We start from the raw sequence: 22,462 nt of genomic DNA, 5'->3' as shown, positions 1-22,462 counted from the left end.
TCAGGTTATAGAAAAATAATTCTTTATTTAAATTAAATGTATTAATTCCAATTTTGATGTGGCCAAATCCTTCTGTAGACAAATTAACGGTTACAATGAAGAGATTAAATAATATATTTGAAACCTTTTGAAATTTTGGGTAATTTTCTTAAAAAGCAAATAAACGATATTGTTTTCTTTTTCGTTTCAACCACTTTATAATTTTTAATGTAAAATCCAAATCAAAATTTGTTTTGACTATTCTGACTCCAAAAAGGCAAAAACTAAAATTTTTAGCTAATATCTACCCACATAAGTAAAAATTGTGTGTTTACATTTTAGCTGGAACTTGGTGTTTAGAATTTTTTTATTGAACAACTGAATTGGTTTCCGCAGCAAATATTTTATTCGTGCGACTTTTATTTGCGTTTCTGGGCAAATAACCCAGTTTCCATTAAATTTCATGCCTGGCTGGACAAAAATGAGCTTCTCCCTCACATTTCCTCTCCGGTTTCCCTTTGACAAAAAATATATTCAGTCGAAGTCTCTTATTTGTATTCGAGCAGCCGGACAAATAATCCTGTTTGGGGAAAAAAGAAATACATGCGCGAATTCAATAAATAGGCCAGAGGGATACTTTGTGCCGTGCAATAAAGTAGGCTGAGCCGAAATTGATTTCCCGAGCATGAAAAGTCGTGGGCTTATTGGAGGGAATATGGCAGGAATCGAGGCGAAAATTTGACGCTGGCTGGAGGGAAAAAGCGTTCGCGTCGAGGCACGCAGTCAATACGAATGGAGGTCTCCAGAGTGTGACCGGCGGACAATTCTGTAGGGACATTCAGTTTAAACACCCTGGCAATATATTGTAACTTCTGCGCCACTCGTCGACAATGGGCCCAGATATCGGCGCGAATTCAATTGGATTACATTTTTTTTCTTGATTGGAAAATTTCCGCTTGTGAAAGGAGCTCGAATGTTGGCCCGAACATTTCTGGTTTGCCTCATTCTTCTCTTGCTTGATCAGATAACACATTTTTCGTTGAAAAGAGATACACGGCGACAGCTTTTATTGCCTCGAAAGCTGAGCTGCAAAATATGAGTTAAAAAATAAAAATATCAAAATAAAAGTGATCCTGGCGCACATAGGAAAAAGTAAACTTGCAAATCCTTTACAGCGGAAGCTCGTGACGCCGCTGCTGAAAAGCCAACTTTAATCTCTCTCACACTCTTCCTTTGTGTACCTTGGCAGGCCATAGCAGCGGGAAAAACACAGACAAACACATTACATAAATAGCTCCCAGCGGAGCCCTAAGTATAATTTTAAAAACTACACTCTCAACCCGGTTATGCTGGTGTGCGAATAAAAATCGTCTGGGGAATCATTTTGAGCATTTGTCCCGATTCTCCACGTCGCACCGCATTTTACCGCACACTCGGCTGCCTTCGCCGACTGCAAATGCACTCCGGGAAAAGGCCTGATGAAAATGCATTATTTCCATTTGTCTGCGGGTCAGTAAAATGCGACCAGGTCATGCACCAGCCAGTCAGCCATGGTTGCAGGCGTGAGGACTAAAGTTTTGTTACTGAAAAAAAACTTTGCAATTAATTTACTTACTTATTTTTTAAAAAATAAATATGTATATATATATAAATAATTATGAATGGAGCGACAACCAAAAAATTCTGTAAATTAAAGGAAATTTAATACTGTTTTTATTCCCTCTCATTAATTCTTGGTTCAGTGATCTTATAATAAATCCCCAAAAATGCCTTGCCACCAAAATAGGTGCTGAAAAGTTGGATTATTTTTATCTTCCTTCAAGAATGTGAATATCTCATTTATTCACTTATGAATAATTCATGTCCCCAAATTGAAATTCGACGGTCTCATATATTGTACCGATATTTAATAATCTATTCCAAGTTTATCCGAGAATTTTCCAATGCGCCTTGTGAGACAAGAAGTCAAGTTTCAAAGGAGCCATTTGAAATTCAATTGGAGGCCCCGTCAATACAAAAACTGCGGCCATGCACATTCTTTCCGTCTCGGCCAGTGCAAGAGCGAGGCAAAGAGAATGCACTGGAGGCGCGCGCTATCTCGCCCATTCAAAATACCACCTCTGGCTTGAGCTGAATGCTAATGCTGCACGCGACTCCGTTATCAAAGTCAAAAGGCCGAGCCGAGCCGCCCTGTCCGTCCTCTTTAAAACACACGTCGCTCTTTTGCAGTCTCCGACCGTCTTTTTTGCTGCTGATCCAATTACCCCTGAGCTGTGTTAGTGTGACCATTAAGAAGTCCGGCCCATCTAATGGGACTTGGCCGTGTAATGTGCAAACACACACGGTCCACTCACTGTATATACGGCCTTCCCCCTTCTAATGGCGAGTGGGAGATGCGCAATGCATTTTTCACGAATCCGATCGAAATTAGCTCGGCTGCTGCATCGCCAATATATCCGTTCGCTTGTTTGTTTGTTCGTCTCTTTGCTCTTTTGATGTGTTTCGGGAGTGCTGATGTAATTGCCGCCAGTTGTTTGACTGGTCTTGCGAATTAGGGAGAGAGACCGACCCGCAGCAAATGAGACAAACTATCGCTCGAGCGGAGAAAATAATTTGCTTAAAAGTTTGTCTGGCTGCCGCCTCGGTGCCATTGGAAAAGAGATACTTGGATCTTCTCCTTGCTCCGCTGCTTGGCTTTTAGTTTTGCAGTACCGAGGCCAAAGAGATAGGGGTGGGATTCCTGTTTAATTAGTTGGTGATCGGGGTTGCAAACTGAGCAAGCAGGAGAATTGTGCAGAAGTCCGTCAAGTTCCGGCGGTAACTTCAAAGCCAACAAGATTTTGTGGCCACAACTTCACGTCAGCATATTATTTGACATGTATTAAATTGTTTTTATTGATTTTTTTTCAATTTAGAATTTTGTACCATTGTGAAAAAATATTATTCAAATATAATGCTCACAAATTTTAAGCAATAACATATTAAATTTTGTGGTAGAAGTTCACGATCGAGGTTTGATCCATGGTGATTTGAATTTAAATTTGGCTTTTCCTCGATGGATTTTTTTTAAGAAAAAACAATATCCTGCTCTACATGCTTCGGCTGCGGGCTGCAGCCATAATTCATGAGTTGTGAAATCATTTTCACATGAAGTAGTAAAAAAATCTACCTCTTTTTCAAAATATTATTTTTTATTTAGTATAAATTTTCCGTGAAAAATGATTTCATTTTACAATTTTTAACACAAAATTTTACATTGGATTTAAAAAATACTTTTTTAAAAACAAATTAATTTTTATAATAATTTTGATCGAAAGCCGAAACATGTATAGCAGGACATTGTTTTTACTTAAACAATAAAAAACTCACAAAAATCCATCAAGCAAAAAGCCGACATATTAAATTTAAATGTTTATAAAAAATTAATTAAAGTCTCAGATTTTTATATATTTTACTAGTTGATCGTCTGGCTTACAATTAGCACGAAACTGAAAAATAAATAAAAGGAGCAAAAATTTAAAAATACAATCAATAAAATACATTTCTCTCATTACGATTTATGGTCTCAAAATTGTCAAACTGATGCTCAAACACAACTAATCCTCCAAATCCACCTTTTCGTGTTCCAGTTTTGACGTCCGTGGTCGCCCGTTCAACAAGGCTGCTCTGTGGTCGGACAAAAATGTTTTTGGCAACCGGGCGTACTTTGCCACTGTCACTAAGCCAGCACATCTGACGCTCACAAAAGTGCAGCTGGACGACGAAGGAGCTTACAGATGTCGAGTCGACTTCAAAAATTCACCCACCAGAAATTTCCAGATCAATCTCACAGTGATAGGTAAGTCGTGCGCTCGCCTGGCGCTCGCCTGGTCTTTTCAGACTTTTTCGCCGAATGGAAAAGTTTCGCTGGCGTCGTTTTATTAAGCCTTAGTAGGCCGTAAAGTTAATTTAAGGAATTACCAGCGGCAGTGTGTAGCGTGTCGTCAAGTCAGGGGGGCTGTACACAAAACTGGAAAAGCAGCAACTTTTGCTTTGCACGCGCTTTTCATGATATTTTGCAGGCTGCGATATTGAATGAGCCGCGTTAGGGTGGAGTTGCTGCGCCTCTGGTTCAAATAAAATTTATGCGAAATTCGCAGCAGCGCGCTCCGGGAGGAAATAAAAGGGGCCTTCATTGTTTGAAGTAGAATTTGATTTCTGCGATGTTACACATGAGCAGGTTTAACTGCGCCGGCACTTGATAAACAAAAATCTCTTCCTGCCTTCCACTTTTATTATACGGCCCCGGCGTTGATTTTTATGTGCCCTTCCACGTTCTGCCGAGAACGAGTCAGGTATAGCCTTCATCGCGAGCAGCGCACGTTTCCTCAACCAGTGTACACAAACTTTTAATGACTTTGCTCTTTTATGGCATTCTTTAATTAATTCTCGCATTCAAGGAGCTGCAAAGGGATAAAATAAACAAAACAGAAGAGCTACTGAGAGTGAGCAGCGCAGTGTCTTCAATTTTAAATTTCCACCCTTCTCTTTTTTTCTTTTTAATCGAACTTCCACGGTCTCTTTCTTGGTAGAAGTGTGACGACAGTGATTTGGTAAAACGATTTGCTCAATTCCAATCAAAAGTCGTAAAGTAACTTGAATAATAACAAAGTGAATATTCTCCTCCTTTTCAAATAAAATAAAATTACCCGAGCAACTTGACGTGCGCTGTTCACGAGTTTAAAAACTTACAAACTGCGAATCTCGACAAACTTTGCAATGTAAATTGTTTTATGTTCCAGTTCCTCCAGAAGAGCTTACGATTTACGACGAAAAAAGGAACGAGGTGTCTGGAGTCATTGGGCCGCTCATGGAGGGTAGCGACCTGCAGTTGGCCTGCGAGGTCAAAGGAGGTAACTGCTTTCTAAATAACACTTATCTCGGACCATAAAACTCTACTACCTGTCGCAAATAAAACCGGGAAACACACGTTTTATCTTGATGCGCAAACAAGAAAACGCCAGAAAAATTGACAGCCGCTTTTCCATTCGAAAATGATCGTAACCGAAGGAAGGGTCTTCGATTCAATTAAGCTGCACGAGCAAGTGATGCATATAAATTGGCAATAAATTTGATGGCTCCAATTTCCAATCTAACTTTGCATTTCTCACTCTTATCTCGGAAGAGAGGGGGATTGCGGCGAGAGAAAGATGAGACTCGAATTGTCCTTGACGCGCCAATCTTGGCGACGCTCATTCCATTTGATACCTCTCTGCTCAAAATGGATTTAATCCCTCACTTTCTGGAGCGACAAATTGTTTTCTTTCCATTCATCTGACGGAACTAAATAAATAAATGGATTGAATGCCCCCCGTCGGCGAGAGCCAGCGATACTTGTACCTGCGGTAACTTTTCTCCGGCTCTAATAAATGTTTATTTTTCATTATTATTGCCCAGCGCTTCTCAACGGTCTCATTTTTCAGCCCAAATCCTCTTATTCCGCTCTCCTCCGTTCTGCTCTTTTATTTTCCCTTATCTTCAATTTATTTTTTCCATTTTTGCGTCGACAAAGACCGCTTGCCACCATTCTCACCTTCGCCAATCCCGATTATCGATCAGACGCGAAAGCAAGATTACTTCGACGTGCGGTCTGATTGCTGCGGCCCCCTAACGTTGTGACGTTTTTCACAGCAGCCAATACGTCTTAAACTTGTTTCCTTCCTTCCCTCCATATGTCACAAATAATCTCGGAATTCATTTATTGCTTGGCTTTGGTTTGGCTTATAAATACCAATTATCGCGAAAGTTTTTTTAAATTAACAATTTGCAGCTTTTTTCCTTATTCATAAATGGCATGATCACATAAAAAAGATCAAATTTAAATGCAGCAGCCACAGAGTTGAATTTCAATTTTTCGCCATCGCGGCCGTGGATGGCGTTTAATTTATTTTAATGCCGACTGACAGCGCTTTAATAAAAAAGCGACGGGGCTGTGAGAGAACAATGGCCGGGGAAATTTTTTATACGTTTGGCGCGATACACGTACAGCCAAACACGCGGTAGGGCGGCGCAGCAGTCATGAATAAATCATCAGAGTACGCAAAATTAAAACTGTTTCGCCTTCGAAGGAAAACCGGTGCCAACCGTATCGTGGTTCGTCAACGACAAGCTGCAGGAAGGCGTCGTTCCGCTTGAGGAGGAGCAGATTTCGCCCGGGGTGATCATCAACAAGCTGTACATCAGGGACGTCCGACGCCACCAGCTGCACAACACTTTCAAGTGCCAGGCGTCAAACACGAAAATGAACCAGCCAAAGGAACGCACCATCCGCTTGGATCTTTTCCGTGAGTGGAGCAAATTTAATTTCACGTCGAGAGCTAAATTTAGTTGCGAAAGCCGCTGTCCATTACCATTACATTACAGGGTAGCCACCAGCTTTTTGGTGGTTTCGGGATCATGCATATCATTAAATTTTGGACCATCATGCGTGCACTTTTCTTCATTTATGGTAATACCTGTGCGTGGTCGTTGCAGTGAAACCGCTCTCGGTGCGGCTATTGGAAAAGCCACGCACCCTGCAGGCCGGAAAACCACACAGTGTGGTGTGTGAGGCCAAAGGGTCACGGCCCAAAGCCGACATCTCGTGGTTCAAGGACTCCCGGAAGATTCCCGGTGGCCTGGTAAGTAAAACTTCACCCTTCATCTTTGTAATTCATTATTTTTTCTGGAAACTTATCCTGTTAGTGAGAGTTAGAATTTTGCACAGATTTAGCATTTATGTTAAAATATTTAGACCAATTACATTTTTATTTTTCGTTTCTTTAATTCTTTTTTCAATAGTATAATAACTGTTTATTTGAATAAAATTTAATTGTATTAATTTTTCTTCAACTCCAAATAAATAAATCAAATATATAAAAGACTTTTTTTGGGGGGGGGGGGCGAACTTAATAATATAATGTTATTAGATTTAGCCTTTGCTTTGATGATTAATCTTAATCAACATTTTAATATTTTTATATTTTAAATCTATTAATATTTTTTTTATTAAAAAAACTATGAAATTTAACAAATAAAATCATTAAAAATAAATGTATGTCTACAAAATTCTAAAAAATTTACACTTGATATCAAATTTTTTTTTAATTAATTTTGCGTTTTTCTAGGAGGAGGGCAACGACACAATAACGCAAAACATACTGGAGTTCATTCCGCAGCCAGAAGATCACGGCAGGCATTTTAAATGCTACGCAGAAAACCCGAAGATCCCAGGTTCGGGATTGGAAGACAACTGGTTGCTGAATGTAGTTTGTAAGTACATCATTTTCCGTATTTATCGTGCAGAAAATCTTATCCAATGAAAAAAGTGAAAGTACAATAGACTATAGGAGTGCTGCTACTCCCACAATCAGTCAAGAGCTTTGTGAGCGGCGCAACCGTCGGAGCGAGCACTTACAAAGGGCAAATATTTTCAAGCAAATTGCGCCCATTGAAGAAATTCATTGGGAGTGAGCGAAATCAATTCTATCAGTGTGCAAATAAATTGCGCGTTCACTTGGCCGTGAAGTTTTGCCTTCTGGTCGTGGAACGGCCCGAGGATCAAGTGGGCAGCGCCACTTGTGTCGTTGTGCTGAATTGGCAGTCCGTCCATACATTCGGCGGTGGAAATAGCTTCCATTATTTGCAAATGCCTCCCTCTCAAGAGCTAATTGCGCCGCCGGTCGGTCGAGTCAAGACGAGTCCCGAACGTCCAAACTCTCAGGGCAACATTAACAATTCCAAGTGGCTCCACAAATTCAACTGTTTAATTTGCCTTGCACTCGGCGCGCGAAATTAAATTGAAGCGTGGGAACTGCAGCATCATCTGCAGCTCGGCGAAACTTTGTGCTCGGAGAGTGATGTGTCTGCAACCGCAGTGGCGTGCCATGCCTCTTGAATTAGTATCAAATTATAAAAGTTGGCCAGCGCTGGTGAATTATAAATCGAGCCCCAACCCAATTTCACAGCCATGTATTGTACGTGTATGTACTTTGCGCAAAGTGCCGTTGAGCGCCGGGCAGCTTTTTGCCGCCCGCGATGCACCAACGCTTGTTCTTTATTTCTCTTTGCTCCCTTTCTTCGCCGGCGCCTGTGAGAATTGCGAAAGCGGCCGCCACAGCGGGATAATTAAAAGCATCAATCATGTAGGATGTGCGCGCATTTTCGCAGCTCTTTTGATTGATTAAGCCTTCGCCAAGGCTCCGTGTTGCGATTGTCCACTGCTCACAAATGACTCCAAGCCCATTGTATTTGTTAGACTCGGGAAAAGTCGGGAAAACTCATTCAGTTTGTTTTTACAGCTATTTCTATTTTTTTCATTCTTTTTCAGTAACTCTTGCTGTAACACAAAGCAAAACGCCAAATTCAATGCATGAAGATATGAAGAACAGACTCCACGCAATTTAAAATTAATTCATTCCAATCAAAATTGGAAACATTTATATTTTACTGCAATACATAATACTTTAATCAATGATTGTTAATAAAATGACACTTCTTACTGCTTTTTTCCTTTTATTGTTTATAAAAAAATTTAATATAATGTTTCAATGAAACAGCAATTTTTTGCAAATATTTTATTAAATTAATCAAGCAAAATATGATCAAAAAATATCTTTGAAAATCCGAAGAGTTAAAAATTTAATCAGAATAACAAAGTACTAATTTCACAGAGCTGGCATATTAAAAATTTAAATAAATCAAAAGGTTATCCGATTTTAAATTTTTAAATAACCTTTGACAAAAATAAAATAATTATTGTATTAGATATTATCTCTTATCTCTATTTTGCGAGTTCTTTCTTTAAATAAAAAGATTTTAGTCATCACAACTTTTGTTCTTTTGTGTGGAACTGTTCTTGAATTTCGAGCCAACCAGGAAATGACATTTTCGATGAAATAGCATGATTTTTTCCCAAGAAGACTTGTGATCCTCGGTCTAAATATAGCTGTTTGCTTTCAGTCGCTCCTCAAGTGAGTCTGCAGCTGGGAAATACGCTCAACCCTGACGACATCAAAGAGGGCGACGACGTCTACTTCGAATGCCACATCAGAGCCAACCCTCGGGAGCATAAGATCACCTGGATGCATAATGTGAGTGCATAAAATTTCCATCGAATCAAAACCTGACCCGATGAAATCTGCCTCTGCGCGCTTTACGACCGATATTCACAGCGCGGAGAAAATTAAAATTTCCAAGCCATAAACACACATACACAGACCAGGCCTCGCGAGTCGTTTCTTTTTCGAGAGAAGTGCAATTATTAAATTACATTCCAGCCAAGGAATGGCATATTATTACTATAATTGCACCGCCATCGTGTGTAAATTACAACTTCAATTACACAGCTTGTGCGCAATTGTGCCCCGCAGTGGAAACTCCGTAATATTTTTCGCTGCTCTGGTCGGCGCCATAAAATTGAGCAATAAAACACCACCACTTAATTCGCGGCCAGTAACAAAAGCACGTCTTTTTTTCCATTTTTTCTTTGCACTCTTCAAAAATTCCGTCCGTGGCAAGAGCAAACAAGTTGCGTTTTTTTTTTATTATATTTTCCTTCACAAAGTATGTACCGCGCAGCACATGTATAAAACAGCAGCAACTTCCCGCAACTCACACACGACCTGCTTTTATTATTTTTCAGTTGAAAACTTTCGCAACTTTTGCACGTGAGTTGGCTCGCGGGAATTTATTTGCCCTCGCACCCATCAAGGTATGGGCGCCGCACAAAACAGGCGCGCGCAAGCGAGAATTTTCGACTAATTGTGACGAGGCGAGCGCAAAGTTTCAATTGCCATCGTGCTGTCGCAAAACTCTCTGCAGCCTCCATCTCAAATTAATTTCCGTGTGCACGGCAAAAAATGGTCTGGACTTTGTGTGGCAGGTTTGCGTCTGTTATTTTCCAAATTGAAAATCACAGCATTATTTTTACTTTTTATATATTATTTTTCTGCTTCCAAATAAAATGAAATAATGCTATTGGAATTTAATAAATACCCCTGTTGGCTCCTTTTCAATTTACGAGGAAATATAAATTGTGTAAAATATTTTCCATGGACACTAAAATAAGCCATATTTATAGACGGTTTTTTGCTGTGAAAGAGAGAAATTCCTGAAATAGTCTATCGCGTTCTTTCCTGTAGCAACTTCCTGGTACAGTGAGCATTTCTTGAAGAGAGAACTATTTTTTTCTGAAAATTTAAATTATAGTCTCCAGTTTTATTTCAAAAGGTGCCATGATCCTACCGCAAAGAGGATTTCATTCACATTAAGCGCCTTCCAAAGGGAAAATTGGGGGATATTTCTACTTCATTTCTAAAACAATTTGAAGTAAGATTTGTTTTTTTGTTTGTAAAAATGAGATTTGAAATTCCAGAAAATTCAATTTTAATGCTTATTTTCTATTCAAAGTATTCTACAATACATAAAGTGAACATGATTGATTAAAATAACATGTTACAAGAAAAATGGAAAAATCAATTATTAAAACATTATCTTTAATAAAAAATTCCATTTTAGACATAAAATTATGGTTTCTAACAAGTTTAAAGCGATCATTTCATTATTTGGATGTTGTTTAAAAAATGTAGCAGTTTAATAAAAATAAAGTTTATTTTTATTTATACTTAAATAATTTACATTTATAAATTTTAAATTGATAATTTTTGTAATTTATTTTTATAATTTTTGTAGTGATTTGGTTTAAAAAAATTGCATATTTGAGTTTGTATATTTTGTATTTTGTATATTAAATCTTACTTCTATTGCTTAATATATAGCTAAATTAAAAAAAAAATCCTCCTAGATTCGCTGTCTTCTAAGAGTGCAAGGGTTTTTCAATATAATTAAATTTATACCAACGAAATTCATGCATTACAAATTTCAAACGATAATTATACATCTCATGAAGAAATATTTAAAAAAAAAAAAGATGACCAAAATCCTTTAAAATGAGAAAAGCCAATATGAATAACCGATTATGAGACTTTTCCTCTAAAAGATTGAAATCACGAAGGGAGGCTCTTCCTCCACGTTTTATTATTTTTAATGAAGTGCGCTGCGGCTTTGGAAAAATGAATTACCGCCTGCACAATCCCCTCGGCAATGTGCAACACACGAGCTAATTCTGCTCCGCCTTCTACTTTCCACTTCGCAGGACACTCATAAATACACATGGCCGAGCATGGAAATCTTCGCAACCAAATTTATAGACGCGCACATCTAATAATAATAAGTTAGCCGGGATTAATTTGAATGCCGGCACTCCAGCGACGGCTGCAGATTTTGCGGCGGCGGCGGTGCCAACGCTGGCCTGGCTGCACAGATCTAAAATATTCGCCTCCGGGGACACGTTCTCCAGCGCCCGCCATCAAATTACTGCGGTTTCGGGTCCGTTTTTCCGCCGCTCTCTTTTTAAAAAGAAATATGTGACCGGCGGCATTACACATACACGAGAATGGCCCGCCGCCTGTTTACTCCTCGTTTTACTGCCACATAAGAATGCCCGAATGTATTGCAGTGACACAGCATAAAAAGCGTCCGCCTCGAAAACATAAATTTAATTTTAAAGAGCACTCTTCGCTAGTGTTGGTCGGACGCAACTCGCATACCCTGCCCACTCGCCTGCCACCCAACAGGCCCAAAGGCTTTTCTATTTTCTCTTTTCGCTCGAAAACAAGCAACAGAAAGCCTCGCCCGTCGCTTTATTATTTGACACTTGCCCCAAATGAAACTGCAAACTCACAGCTTGTTGCTCGGCTGCTTAATTAAACCAGAGGACAATGTGATGAATTGCTGATTGCAGATTGTAAATTTTTGTTTGCGCTGTAAGGACAGTTACTTTGTTTTATTGGATGTTTAATTTATTTTACTAGATTTTTACAGATTTATCTTTATGTGATGAGTAATTTTCATAGATTTAAACCGTTGCCACTTGTTTTGAAAGAAATAATTAGAAACCCCGTTATTTGACTTATAAATCAATACATGTACTTGATCAAATATTTTTTATCACTTTATATCATTTGTTTCACAAAATTGTTTAGTATTATTTATCATTTATTTTAATTTAATGTTTAAATATTTGCATAAAATAATGACGGACACCCACATGCGTGTTATGCAGTTACCGATCAGTTTTGTTGAATGCCTTCTCTAAATGATGGAATTGTAAATTGTATTTATTAAATGGTAATACTCAAGGTGTATTTAAATTATCATTAGATTAAAAAAATTTTTAAAAAAACCGTAAGATATAAATAATTCAAATTATAATCAATATATTTATAAAATTTATCAAATTTAAATAGTAATATAAAGTAGTAAATTTAAGTTATATAAAATAAAATTCAACAATTAATATATAATTTTTTTAATTTTACAAAGTACACTTATACTAATTTTCACTTTTGATGTATTGATATATTTATTTCAAAGCTTAAAATCTTATTCAATCCATTTATTATTATACCAAAGAAAAGAAATTAAGTTTAAAAATGTCTTATCTCCTTGAAACTCTTCATGCATCTTCTTCGCGCTGACTAAGGGTATTGAATTGTCTTCCCCTTAAAGTTCACAATGCAAAAAAATTGACTGACACAACTGTTTACCTCTTATAAATTGCTCAATTTTCCTTTGAAATTCATGAATAAAAAAGCATCGTTTTATTTTTTTGTAATGTGACTCCTTTTAAAGAACAATTATTTTTTATTTAATTTGATGGTGAAAATTTTATGTTTATTTTCACTTGAAACCACTTATCACTGGTAAAACCCATTATTTCGATTTGTGATTTGCTAAAACGAATCACCCGCGTTTATTTCCAATCGCGAGTGTGTGCTTTAGCCCGAATAAAAAGTCACTAATTCACCATGGTCGTTTAAAATCTGCAGCTAGGGCGAAAGAGTAATGGCGCGATTCTCTCTTCTGTGTAAATTATCAATAATGCAAGTTGGAAATTATGAGAGCGGTGGCACGCTCAATTGGGGCTCAGTTAGGTGGAATAATGAGAGCGAGGTGGCTGCACGCGGGGGTTGCCTACCTCGCTCGCCACCTCAATAAATCAGGCGGCGCCGCATTTTTCAAAGGTCTCGCTGGCAAATTATCCGGCAAACATGACGAATAATTTCATTTCGCTCGGCACCTCGCCAGCCGGTTCAATTAGTGGCAGGTCGAATGCAGCTGCAGACCTTTGATGCAACGCACGCCCCATTTGCAGATTGCTATTTATTTATCGATTCGAGCCGATGGAGAGCAACAACGCAGATCGTGTTTTCGGTCGAGCGGACAAGAATAAGCGCGAATCGAGAGGGCAGCCGACCGTATGTGTGCAGCAACAGAAATTAAATGGATATTTATGCGCGGACGGGAATTTTACAATAAAAGGCTCGCAATTTGAAAAACGTGACTTCAAAAGGTTCACAGTGTGTAATTTCAAACGACCGCATTTATTATTATATCAGAATAATTCTCCCCGAGGGCATCCGAATAATATTGCGAACGAACGAACAGCCACTCGCTCGCTCGCTGCCTGCTTTAGAGCAGGAGATATATGCGAGTGTGCCTCTCTCTGCAAAGCGATTTTTGTAAAACTGGAATGACAGTATCAGAAAATCCCCTGCGTGCGCGCGATAAAAGTTATTATTGTATTTCACTTGGTGTACATGCCGCACATACTTTCTCCTAATCCTAGGGCGATATTTCCATTTCACGTCACATGCAATTGTGGAAAAGCGAGGGCGAAATGTATTCGCTCTCGCTGCTGCCTGCACTTTCCCTTGCTCCTTTCTCTCTTCGCTGCGATGCAAAACTCGAATCGGGAAGACAAATCCCCTCTCCTCGTCTTGGGGAGACAAAGTTTATCACCTCTGTCTAGCTGTTTCCGACGTTTGAGAACAAAAGATGAATAATTTGAATGAATTAAAAAAAAAAAAAAAAAAAATGCTGCTGGAAAAGTGAAAAATCTGAATTTTTAATTTATTCGGGCCTTCATAAATCCTGGTTTAAACTTGAGTAAAAGAGCAACAGCAAAAACCGAAAAAAAAATCAGTTCTTGCCGGTAAACAAGGAAAGTGCTTAAAATGTTTTTAAGATCCCTTTTGTAAAATTAAAACAAAAGAACTCTTGAAATAAATTGTAGGGGATGCAAATTAAAAAAGGCGAAAAATTGAAACAAAAAATGGAGAAAATTGTGATAAAATAATAGAATTCTGAATTTTAAAATGTCTATATATTTCCAGTAAAAACTATTGATTAGCCGTTCAACTTATTTCAATAAAAATTTTATACTGCTGTTGAAAATCTCTAATCTAATTTCAGATCTGTGCAAAAATGAATTGTTTTTTATAATTGAAAATCTAAAACGAATCTACCAAACTAAATTTATTTCAACAGAACGCACTTTCGCTCTCACAAAATCGGCATGCTCAATAATTGGAAATTTTATCGCAAAAATGTTTTCCCCATTCCTTACGACTTACGCAAAAGTTTCGCGAAAACTAAAATAATTCCTCGTCGGCGACGACGACGACGAGAAAACTTTGATTCGGTTGTTCGAGTCCAAAAGTAATAATTGCTTATACGGCTGCAACTCGTTTCCAATAATTGAGACGCCAACTATCGGAAAGCGCCCCCGTCTTAGCAAAGCAGCGAAAATTCCACCAACGCTCATTTTCGGCTGCAAAAATCTGCTCACAGGCCATAATTTTTGCCAGAAAGGTGAAGCGTAATTAAATGGCGCGCCCCGATAAAATCGGCTGCTCGGCAATAAAGAGTGACACACACCGAAAATTAGCGTTGCAAATTATCTGCCGGGGCGGATGACAAAATATCTCATTGATTTTCGATATTTCTTGAGCCACTTTCATTCTGCTCGTCCCTTTTCGCTTTCGTCTTTTGTGTTCATTACACCTCCCTCTGGTATTAAAAGGGGAATTTCTCCTTCGACAAAGCATAAAATTTCATTGAGGATCACATACTGCAGATTTTAATCAGCCGTCTGGGTCTTAATTTCAGGGTGTCATGCTCAGCCAGAACGTGTCCTGGGGCATCATCATGAGCACGCACAGCCTGGTGCTGCAGAAGGTGACTCGACACAACGCGGGCGTTTATCGCTGCGTCGCCATCAACTCGCAGGGGGAAAGCCAGAGCTCACCTGTCCACCTGCGCGTCAAATGTGAGTACCCGCATGAATTTTAAGATTAAAATTTGTTTCGTCAACATTCTGCAGTTACTAAAGGAAAGATTATAGAATGATTTAATTAATAATTAAGTACATCAAAGTACATAATATCTAAATGTTACATTATTTATTTTAAACATATTAATAAAGCTAAGTAACTTACTTATATATTATTAATAATTTTATTTTTTTATTTAATTTAGTTTTTTATATTTTGTACCTAAATAGACTTTTAAATTCATTTTTAATCAATTTATGCTTAAAGCCAGATAAGCCATATTTAATAGAAAATTACGTTTTTCTTTGTTACAGTTACTTTAACTTAAATAAAATATATTATAATGGTTGGAATTAACTTAAGATATCATTTTATTTGATAACTTAAATTTTTTTAGACTTTTCACATGTGAATTGAAATTGATATATGAATTTATAAAAAAGTAGATAAATTTATTTTGAAAATGCCCTAAAGAGTGTATCTTTTTTTAATTAGAATTTCAGGGGTGTTCCTTTCTGTTTAGGTTGTTAAGTGCATATAACTCTCAGAAAATACAAAAATGAATTGATAAAAAAAGACTGATGGAAAAAAACTAATTAACTGATTGTATCCCATTTCCTAGTTTTTTTCTTTATTCACATATAATTCTAAAAATATTTAAAATTTTCTTCTCTTATCATTAAAAAAAAATCATTGAATAAAAAACCGTTGTGATTAGTTGTCTAGACACATGTTTTGTAAATTTATGTTTCCGATGCTTACGAAAGTCCTTGTTCCTGGCGATAATGATTCTCTTTAGCGCGAGTGGATATTTAATAAGTCTCTGAAGGGCAATTTCAATGGAGACATTACCTCGACGGGTGTGATATGAAAAATGGTCTGCGCGAGGCCACGCGAGATGAAGTTTGAAAAAGATAGATTGACTCTCATTTTTTCGCATTAGACGCGCCCAGGCAAAAAGTTGAGAGCGGAGCAGCGCCGCTTATCTCCTTTGCTCTGGAAAATAATTTCCCTCCCACCTGCCTGCACAAACACACTGAGCCACCCTCTTTTGTATTACAAGCAGCAAAAGTTGACAAAAGCGCGCGTTTTATTTTAAATACGGGGCGAGAGATTGTTATCGATGTGCTTACCTTGTTAGCCGGGCGGGCGGGCCGAGATCTGGATGCGGCGATAAAATTGCAATTTCATCCTGGAAATCCAGCGCGCTTTGTTCGCCGACGCTTTTATTGCGCCAAATTAAATTGATCCAAAATGAAACAACAAGTTCACAGCAAATTCATTTGGTTTGCGAACCGGGGGCTGCAGCGAGGCGAATAAAAATAGATTGAGACCTATAAAAGCAACTGCCGGGCGGAAGAATGCAAATGCAGGGACGTGTGCTCGCGCGTCGGTAATATTGTAACACGCGTCGGCGAACTTTTAATAATGCAAATCTTTCGCTCGACTTTTGAATAAAACATTCCGCGGCGCCAACATTGTGCGTCAATCTGCGCGATTCTGTGCCATTTTAAATTCATCCGCGCGTGTGAGTATACGAGGGTATGTGTGTGCGCCAGTCGGTGGCTGAGTGAGTGGAGTGAGCTTATCCTAATTTCGAAATGACAATGGGTGTGTTCTGCCGCGCACTCACCAAGGCGCGCACAATTTTGTCAGTTTCATGGTCTTTGCATTCGTGGATTCCGCGCTTTGTGGAAAACAATGCACGTCGCCCGCACAATGCCAAAAAGTGAATAAAATTAAACAAAATATGTTTGTATCAAAAATGTAGTCCGTCATTTTTGAACTTCTACGGCCACATTTCGAGACCAGGCAACCTGCTCAACACTCATGTTAAGCAGATTGCATAAATATTTTTTTTCGCATTCCTCTCATTTCAAATTAATAATATATTGTATCTCGACGTTGATGCAGAGAAATATATCAATATGTTAATGCAGAGATAAAATAAATAGATTAATTAAATGCTTTCTTTTCATAATAAAATCAAACTTGAAAATATTTATTATTCAAATTAAAAGTTGCTTAATACGTATTTTTTTAAACTTCTATTAAATGTTTGTTGGAGACTAAATAAATTACATTTAACTCGTTCAATCAAGCTGACAATAAAGATAAACTTCAGGATAGATTTCAAAGACAGACATTGTGGCTCCTTTAACTTAATTTTTTTTTGCAACTCCCATCACACTTTCATAACAATGGCTCTGCAATACAAGACACCAGACACGTACTGGAGTTGATAATTTTATCCCATTCAGCAGAAATTCTAGCCATTAGAAACAGACCTTTCCCGCTGTACCTCTGTTGGCCGAAAGGACCAAAAGATATGCAAGCCCGTCGCGCAAATAGCACCACCCGCGCGCATATCCATTTGTGGGCCGCTGTACACAGCGAATGCACGGCTCGGTGGTCGCCTTTTGTCACTGAATCACCGGTCCACGGCAGCAACATGCAAGCCCTTGAATGTTTTATGGCCGAGGGAACAAAACCTCAGCGCAGTCAGTCGGCTTTAAATTTAAATTCCATTACATTTTTACTGCCCCGGAGATTTCCCGGCTCTCGGCATGTTTGATGTTTTTGTAATAAAACTTTTCGAATGCCAAAAGCGGTTGAATCGATTCCGCTCTCCGTCTGCATTCCACGCCTTCTGCGTCCTCTCCCTCCGAATTTTCTTATTAGAATCTGGCGATAAAACTCATGCAAGACCGCGAATATTGCACGATTTCTACATATCAGTCCAACAGAAAGCAATTTTCCCCAGAAAGTTATTGATGTGCGGTTGAAATCTTCAAGTTCGCATGAAATTAAAGCAATTCTATTTTATTTGCATCTACTCATATAAAGTTCCTCAAAATTTATTTATTTTTGTACCAGTTACTTGACAACTGCCAAAATTTTAAATCTAAAATAAAAAATAAGGAAAGAGAGAGTAGGCAAGATTTTTTTAATAAAAATGCCTCCCATTTTTATTAAAAATGTGAATACTTGTGACCTGGCAAAGTGCCTCACTCAGTCTCAGAATAAACAAAGGAGTCATTTTCAATCAAAACGGCAAAAACGAAAGAAACATTACAGGTTCTTGTGCTGCGAGTAGAAGGGCGAAGCAAAAATGTTATTTCTTTTCCTGTCAGAGCGGAAAGCAAACACGGACTGGGAAAATTATTTAATATCAGTCAGAAGACTGCTGGCGCTCGCTCGCTCTCTCTCAATTTAATATAAAACGTCTCGAAAATTTACTCCTGTTAATCAACCCCCTCGTCTGAAAAATGTCTCCTCCACTCGGCTTGAGCGCAATAATCTGGCCCAAGGTAGGGTGGCAAGAGCGTGATTTACTAGGCTGTGAAATAATTGCAGCCATATTTCCGCACAATTAATCCAAATGAAAGAAAAAAAAGGCGAGGTAGAAAGGGGAATCCAGTGCCAGCGCAATCAGAAAGAGCGCAATGCCAAAGGCTTTTTCAGCTTTTCGCGGGGCTGCTGCAGGGTGGTACACATTACGTCATCTTGGGAGACGCAAGATAAATGTGTGTGCCACTATTAGTGTCTCGGGTGGCTATCGTTTCGGGCAATATGGCTTGTTTCTTAGCCGACATGCTGGCAGTCGCCCCGCAGTCCATCATTGCACCTAATTTATTTTGGCAACTGCTGCGGAGATTTCTCTGTTTCCGTGCTCATTTTCCACACGAAAAAATAACAGCAAAAAACTAAATTTTTTTATATGTAAATTACGAAAAATAATTTACAACTTCTTACTAATTCTGCCAATTTTAAAATGAAATTAATAAAATAAAATCACTACATAATTTTATTTTAGAATTGCATTTTTAGCTCATTATATTTATCTCTGCAAACCCCAAGACTAGCTGCTTCTTCTCCGCAGCTGCTTACATCGAGAATGAAATTAAAACCCCAGACGCTGTGCAGCTGGCGAAGAGTTATCCTTTCATTTGCATTGTGATATTTATTGAGCCATACAAAACCCTTTCGCAGCCATTATAGTAACGAAGGGAGCGACCATCAACGTGCGCCACTTTAGGACAAATAACATCCTCTCTCTCTCTCCGACGATTCCAAAAGCCCTTCCTTATTCTCCCCCACGCTGGCAAATAACAAGAAACGGCAGCGAGCCTTGGACAAACTCCAAGAGCACATTTAAGCAATGATTTTCCTAGCCAACTTCTTAAAAAAGAAAGCCGAGAGAGAGCAGATCGCTATCCTAAATATTGCAGCTCTCACTTGCTCCTTTCCGGCTTTTTAACAGCTGCAACAAGTTAAGTTGGAGCTACGAGATGAAATAGAACATCTGGCAGTGCTCGCGTCCACCCAGGCAGAGTTGTGGAATAACTGCCAGTTCGTGTTGCGAGCCAGACAGAAAGTGGCGCGTTTAATTGTCTTCTTGCGTCGCTCACCCTCAAACTAGTTCTTTTGTGCGGATTTTTTTAGCGTTTAGCAAATTCCGTGAACAATAATTTTTTAAACACTTCAGTTTTAGGCTTTGCTGTAAGGTTTATTAAGTTTATTCTAATCGAATCATTAAAAATTAAATAGAAAATAAACAAATGAATTTGACTTGACATTCATTTTGATATTTTCATACTATTGTTTGACCACAAAAGGACACTTGCAAGAGGAAATACAGCGAGGCCTAGATGTAATTCGCCAACTTTCGAATCGTTGATCGAATTTGAACAATCTCAGCAGATTCTAAAAGCCCTACCTGAAAATTTGACTGTCATAGATGGAATTTTTAAGAATTTGAATTATAATTTTTTTAATCAAGAAAAAAAAATGAGAAATTGCTAATGGGAATTTGCATACATCAAAATTTAAACTATATAGCAAATGTGCAAGAGTAAAAGTGTGAAACATGTTTCTCGGGTAATCGACCCTGCTGAACACGAATCTGGGTTTTTTTTATTTATTTTTCTTATTTTAACCCTTAATTTGCAATTATTTCCCATTAGCGATTTCTCATTTTTTTGTTTTCTTTGAACTTTATTAATAGAATTTTATTCACCCCTCTAACCAACATTCTTAACATGTTTTTTTAGTGTTTTAATTTAATTTTTGTATCGATTTGATGTAAGATGTTGTGTATTTCATTGGATCTGAATGGAGAATAAATAAATAAATAAAATAAAAGATAGAAAGTTTTTCTCGATATTATTGAGAAGTTTCTTTGAAACGTTATAATAAGGAAACAAAATGACATTTCATCCAGAAGTTTCCTCATTTTTACTCTCATTATTCCAAGTGAAAAACAGGCTTTTCATCTTGCAAGGGCTCCCACGCTCCCTGTTAGCACGATTTGATAATATTTCCACCTCAGGCATGAAAATTGTATTTGAATAGTGATTTTCGTTTTCTCTTGGGGGGCAAAAAGCAGTCGTCGCTCCCTGGCGGAAAAGGGAGCTCGAATCGTTTTTCGTCGTTTCGCAACACCGCATATAATCGGTGGCAAAAACGACGCGCGCGTTTCTCTCTCCTACCTGCGTTGCGACCGAACGGTCTCGTGCTTTTTGTACCGCAAATGATAAAATTCGGTGTCAAGATTCGCATCGCTGAGAGAGGGAGCGAGTGAATTTGCAAATAACGCAGCAGCGGCCAAGGCGTGTGTTAAGTTGAATTCCGTGCCGCGCCCCACTCTCGCTGGACATGTAATGCAAAAGTCCAACGCAAAACAAAAAGCTTGGAGCGGACGGAAAAAAAGGGTCTCTACTCCCAAATAAGCGCAAGACAAAATACGCTCGCGTTCCGTGTATGGAATAACTTTGGACGCGGACAAAAGCAGCGAAACAAGAGGCTGCTGGTGACGGCCCGTGACAAATGTGGAAGCGACGGCTCGGAACCTCAAGGGGTCAGCGAAAACCCCCCGACATCAATCTTGATTAGCCGCTATAGAGTGCAGGCAGCAAAAAAGCTCCTTAGCACCTCCCACGTCCGGCCACCCGTCCGCCGACCTTTGCACAATAATGTCATCTTTGACGGCCCCGATTTTCCCCAGCTGCCGGACACTTGCTGACTTCTTGACCATCAAAAGGGAGCTTTCGTTGTGTGGGGGTCAGATTTAGGCTCAAAGTGTCTTTTTGTGGTTAATAAGATTTAAGATTAAATAAATAAACCAAAAAAGTTGCAATCGAGTCAAGATTTTTTTACACCCATAAAGTACTGAAAATACAAAAAAATTAAAACAAATTAAAAAAAAGCATATATTTGATGATAAAATGATTTGTTTTTAATTTGAAACTTGATTTTCTTGAAATATTTTGTTGCAGTCGCTCCAGTTTGCAAAGCTCAAGAAGTAATAGTCGTCGGCGGCTCGTTCAACGAGCAGCTCAGCATCCAGTGCGAGGTGGCAGCCGACCCTGGCGATGTCCACTTTGTCTGGATGTTTAACAATTCAGGCGAGAACAACCGCGTGTCCGAGGACCGCTTCCACAACCGCAACACAACCAGCACTCTCAGCTACACCATAATATCCGAGAGGGACTACGGGACCCTGCAGTGCTGGGGCACCAACCCCATCGGCCGCCAATTGGAGCCCTGCGTCTTCCAAGTTGTCCCCGCGGGTAAGAGCAGCTCCCGTTTTACATCTCTGTGGTCCAACCCTCCGAATCGCAGAGGGTGTTTTTTATAAAAAAAAAAAAAAAGAATATGAGTTGAATAAGTATTATTAGAATGGTGTATAATTGGAGAGTCCGGGCAACTTAATTGTCGTCTGTTTTAAACTTTCAAGAGGCTCAGAGAAAGTTTATTACAACTTTGACCTTTTCCTAGATAGTTTTGATATTCGTGCACGCACTGCACTCAATTTCTACCTTTTTAAAGATAAATTAATAGAAACTTATAATAGACACATTTATTTTTTGCAATTATTTAAAGAAAAAGCATGATGATGTTTTTTGCGTCAGAGAATGCCAAATCCCACCGACGCAGGCACTTCTGTTAATTAGAGCATCTCCAAGCTCAAGTTCCATTTATATGCCTCGCAAGTCAGTGTTTGCAACAAAAACATGAATTACCCTTAAGCAGAACACTCACCCTCTCAACTCGCGTGTATGTTTAGAGCCCCTAAAGTAGTTACGAGGATACTTTTGCAAGCATACAAAACCTACATCATAGCAGTGAAAATTCAATGAAATTGCGCCTCCACAATCACATACTGCGGTCATTTATTATTCCAGATATTTTACTTATTTGCAACACAGTTATTTTTATGTATAGCCTTTAATCATTATTATTTTTCTAAGCAACAAAATTCAAAACTCACAAATAAAACGTGAGCC

General features: G+C 38.6%; 1 protein-coding gene across 11 annotated transcripts in view; it reads left to right on the top strand.

The window, feature by feature from the left end:
- Positions 1-22,462, top strand: part of LOC132195489 (hemicentin-2-like) — a 132,231-nt gene that overhangs the window by 105,963 nt on the left and 3,806 nt on the right. For all 11 annotated transcript variants that reach the window (XM_059617551.1, XM_059617528.1, XM_059617534.1 and 8 more), the window contains exons 5-12: positions 3,609-3,817; positions 4,761-4,871; positions 6,087-6,302; positions 6,493-6,638; positions 7,125-7,269; positions 8,959-9,089; positions 15,010-15,169; positions 21,452-21,745. In XM_059617551.1, the coding sequence (XP_059473534.1) occupies positions 3,609-3,817; positions 4,761-4,871; positions 6,087-6,302; positions 6,493-6,638; positions 7,125-7,269; positions 8,959-9,089; positions 15,010-15,169; positions 21,452-21,745 (1,412 nt within the window). The remainder of the gene's footprint in view (positions 1-3,608; positions 3,818-4,760; positions 4,872-6,086; positions 6,303-6,492; positions 6,639-7,124; positions 7,270-8,958; positions 9,090-15,009; positions 15,170-21,451; positions 21,746-22,462) is intronic.

This window comes from Neocloeon triangulifer, unplaced genomic scaffold (genome assembly GCF_031216515.1).
Source record: "Neocloeon triangulifer isolate White Clay Creek 2 clone unplaced genomic scaffold, ASM3121651v1 ptg000001l, whole genome shotgun sequence".
Lineage (NCBI taxonomy): Eukaryota > Metazoa > Arthropoda > Insecta > Ephemeroptera > Baetidae > Neocloeon > Neocloeon triangulifer.
This window is presented reverse-complemented; position numbering and strand designations above follow the sequence as displayed.